This window comes from Octopus bimaculoides, chromosome 8 (genome assembly GCF_001194135.2).
Source record: "Octopus bimaculoides isolate UCB-OBI-ISO-001 chromosome 8, ASM119413v2, whole genome shotgun sequence".
Classification (NCBI taxonomy): domain Eukaryota; kingdom Metazoa; phylum Mollusca; class Cephalopoda; order Octopoda; family Octopodidae; genus Octopus; species Octopus bimaculoides.
Window position 1 is genome coordinate 14,679,316 of NC_068988.1, and position 4,345 is coordinate 14,683,660.

Here is a 4,345-nt window from a genome sequence, read left to right on the forward strand (position 1 = left end):
ATACAACGGGCTTCTTTCAGTTTCCGTCGACCAAATCCACTCACAAGGCTTTGGTCGGCCCAAGGCTTAGAAGACACTTGCCCAAGGTGCCACGCAGTGGGACTGAACCCAGAACCATGTGGTTGGTAAGCAAGCTACTTACAACACAGCCACTCCTGCACCTGTATATATGTGTGTGGGAACATGTATGCATATCATCATCATCATTATCATCATCGTTTAACATCTGTCTTCCATGCATGCATGGGTAGCACACTTGACAGAAGCTGGCCAGGTAGAAGACTGCCCCAGGCTACTGTGTCTGTTTTGGCATGATTTTTACAGCCGGATGCCCTTACAAATGCCAACCATTTTACAGTGTAGACAGGGTGCTTTTTACTGTTAATGTTTGCTGTTATGTTCAGCTGTAGTAAAAACAATTTTGCATTAATTTGAGGGGTTACCCTATACTTTTGTAGAGTACAAATTTATTCTTAAACAAGAATATTGTTGAAAGTGACTTCAAAATTTCAGCTAGTTAAGTAATCTGATAATGGTTTAACTGACCAAAACTTCCATGTCAGTTAGCAACATACTTGTTTAAGAATAAATTTGTGCAAGTATGTGTGTATGTATGTGTGTGTGGTGTAGTGTAGTGTAACAACAGTAGTAAAACAAACTTCAAGCAAAACAAAATATTAACAGAGGACTGTGCAAGCTGAACTAAAGAGTAACTTCTTGTTTAATTTTAATAATTTCTCTTCAGTAAATTAACTGCTTAATCTTTTATTGGAAACAAAAAGACAAGAGAGGAAAACAAAATAAAAAAATAAATAAAGACAAAGTTACTTTCTAAAATTTAATTTCAATTCCAAAACCATTAGCAATATTTTTAGCAAAATCAATATTGTAGCTTTTGTATTTGCTTTACAAGATTCTTGATATGAAATTGTCTATTGAAACAGACTTTTTGTATCTCAGAAGGGTCATTATGCCAGTAATTATGGGCATAATGACCTCCCAAGACACAATAATGTTATTGTAATCTCATGAAATAAAGCAATCATGGCATGATATTGAATGCTGATAGGAAAGAGATGACATTACACCATAGAAACTCAACTTGCTAACATAACAAGAGACATTTATCAGACATTGTTAAAGATAATAATAATAATAATAATAATAATAGTAGTAAAAGTAAAAATAATAAGTGTTGTTGTTTCCAATACTGGCACAAGACCAGCAATTTTCAGGCAAAGCAATTAGTCGATATCATCAACCCCAGGACTTTGTTTGATTGGTACTTTATTTTATCAATCCCAAAAGGATGAAAGGCAAAATTGACCTCGATGGAATTTGGACTCACAATGTAAAGAGCCAGGAGAAATACTGTGAAGCATTTTGTCCGGAATGCTAACAAATGACCAGCTTGCTGCCTTTATAACATAATAATAATAATCCTTTCTACTATAGGCTCAAGGCCTGAAATTTTAGAAAAGTGTGCTAAGTCTATTACATTGACCCCAGCACTTAACTGGTACTTATTTCATTGACCAATAAAAGATGAAAGACAAAGTCAACCTTGGCAGAATTTGAACTCAGAACATAAAGGCAGACATAATGCTAAGAATTTTGCCAAGCGTGTTAATGATTCTGCCAACTTGCCACAATAATAATAATAATAATAATAATAATAATAATAATAATAATAATAATATTGATTATGATGAGAAGGATTTCAAATTTTGGCATAGGGCAAGCAGTTTTTGAGGGCTGGGGAAGTCTATTAAATCAAGCCCAGTATTTGACTGGCACTTATTTTATGGACCCCCAAAAGAATGAAAAAGCAAAGTCAACCTCAGCAGAATTTGAGCTCAGAATGTAATGACAGATGAAATGCCACTAAACATTTTGTCCAGCAAGCTAATGCTTCTGCCAGCTCGCCACCTTAATAACAATAGCAATAATAATAATAATAACCCTTTCTACTATAGGCACAAGGCCTGAAATTTGGGCGAAGAGGACTAGCTGATTACATTGACACTAGTGTGTTACTGGTACTAATTTCACTGACCCTGAAAGGATGAAAGGCAAAGTTGACCTCGGCAGAATTTGAACTTGGAACATAAAGACGGATGAAATGCTGCTAAGCATTTTGCCCAGCATGTTAACAATTCTGCCAGTTTGCCCCCTTAATAAGAACAATGGTGTCAAATTTTGGCACAGGGCCAGTAATTTTAAGGAAAGCAGTGAGTCAATAGCATCGACCCCAATACTTGCAACTCCAAAGGGAGGAGAGGCAAAGCTGATCCCCGGTGGAATTTGAACTCAGAATGTAAGGAGCTAGAATATATATATCACAGGATATTTACTCTGCCACATTACTGATTCTTATTTCTTTACTGCCCACAAGGGGCTACACACAGAGGGGACAAACAAGGACAGACAAATGGATTAAGTCGATTACATCGACCCCAGTGCGTAACTGGTACTTAACTTATCGACCCCGAAAGGATGAAAGGCAAAGTTGACCTCGGCGGAATTTGAACTCAGAGCGTAACAGCTGACGAAATACCGCTAAGCATTTCACCCGGTGTGCTAACGTTTCTGCCAGCGCGCCGCCTTATAAAACACTAATGATTCTGCCATATAAATAATTTACTTTGGAAAGAAAAAAGAGATATGGGTACTTACTGATTTTCTTCTTTATCACGTTTTTTCTTTTTCTTCAAGTCTTTCTTTTTGTCTCTCTTAGATTTTAGGAACCCTGCCAAAACAAGTATATTTCTAATAAAATCAAAAGAACCGTGATTTTTTTTTCTTTTATTAAAAAAAAAAATAAAGTATACAGCTAAAATGTTAAAATCTGGACTACTTCATATAAGGTTAATTTAAACATATAACTAATTATAGATAGGAACTAATGATCCTACACAGGAGAGAAAGGATGAGAGAAACAAGTCGAAATAATTAGAAAGATGAAGCAACAGGTTTATTTCAGTATATTTAGGGTATTGAAATTGTCCATCACTAAAGCTATAAGAATCTAAGATTATTGAAACTAATTGAAAATTAATGAAAAATCCAATGTTTAATGAGTTTCCTAAAAGAGCAAAAAAAAAAAAAATTTTGTTTTTCTTTTAATAATCTGAAATTATAATATAAGCTACTTTATCCCTCATTAAAACAGCTCACACTATTGTATGTGATGATTCAGCTAACATTGCCAATAGTTGTGAAAAAACACACTTTGCTGCGAATATTTTCTGTCTTTAAACACTACTGTGCAAACAATTTGAAATATGTTTACATGCAATTATTCGTCAATATATGTGAATAGCATTTCATAAACACTAGTGCTGACACAATGAAGCATAGGTTAACAACTAAACGAAAGAACTATTTGCAATTAAATGAGGGGTAGGGGATGAAAAAGTGTGCATCACCTTGCAAAGACAGAAAAAAAATAATAAAACACTGTGTTGACAAAATTGCAATTGTGCTTGCTTGGAAGCATAAACATCGCTACAATAATTTCTATGTAGGGGAAGAGAGAAGTAGGGTTATTCACCCTGAGAATCGATGTGAAGATTTGAAAAAAATCATCTTGCTATTTATATAACAAAAGAAACAATTACTGCTATTAATGTACTTATGATTTTTTTTTTGTTTCTTTTTTTTTTTTTTTTTTTTTTTTTTTTTTGTCATATTTTATGTGCATCTAGAGTTAGTAAGGTTATACGGAATCACAGTCAGGTAATGAAAACATTTCCAGAAGGAATCATCAGTAAAAGTTACCAACAAAACAATAATATGCCACTAAATGATAAAGGTTGAGCAAACAATGGTTTAATTTCTAAATAATGGAATTTCAAAAGCATATATGACTACCAACGTCTGCAATAAACTTTTTTTTTTTGATAAATTTAAGTGAATTACCATTCAAGATTTTGTTTTCAAGCTCCTATCGAACAGAAAAATCAATAAGGCCACATAATGTTAAGGTTCCAAAAGGCAGCTTATAAACCGTCTAGGTCTGAATAATTTATGGAAGAATAATTTCCATCGATAATAACTATACAATAATAATTGCCATCAATATTAGAATACAAAGAACTATTCCAATAATATGCAGCAGCAAGAGAAGGTATATGAATCAACTCAAAAGAAATCGAAACAAGAGTTATTACTTCACTTTGGAATAATAGTAGGGCTTTGGTAGGCCATTAACTTAATCACACTTTTGAGGAAAATACTGCAGTATCTGGTTAATAGATACTATGAAAATATATTGCATTTTGAATTATTAATACAGGTTATACTATATATATATATATATATATATATATATATATATATATAT

At 33.3% G+C, this 4,345-nt stretch overlaps 1 protein-coding gene across 7 annotated transcripts in view; it reads right to left on the bottom strand.

Moving 5' to 3' along the window:
- LOC106867173 (F-BAR domain only protein 2) overlaps nucleotides 1-4,345 on the bottom strand; it is a 189,726-nt gene that overhangs the window by 26,500 nt on the left and 158,881 nt on the right. For all 7 annotated transcript variants that reach the window (XM_014911966.2, XM_052969958.1, XM_052969957.1 and 4 more), the window contains one exon: nucleotides 2,677-2,749. In XM_014911966.2, the coding sequence (XP_014767452.1) occupies nucleotides 2,677-2,749 (73 nt within the window). The remainder of the gene's footprint in view (nucleotides 1-2,676; nucleotides 2,750-4,345) is intronic.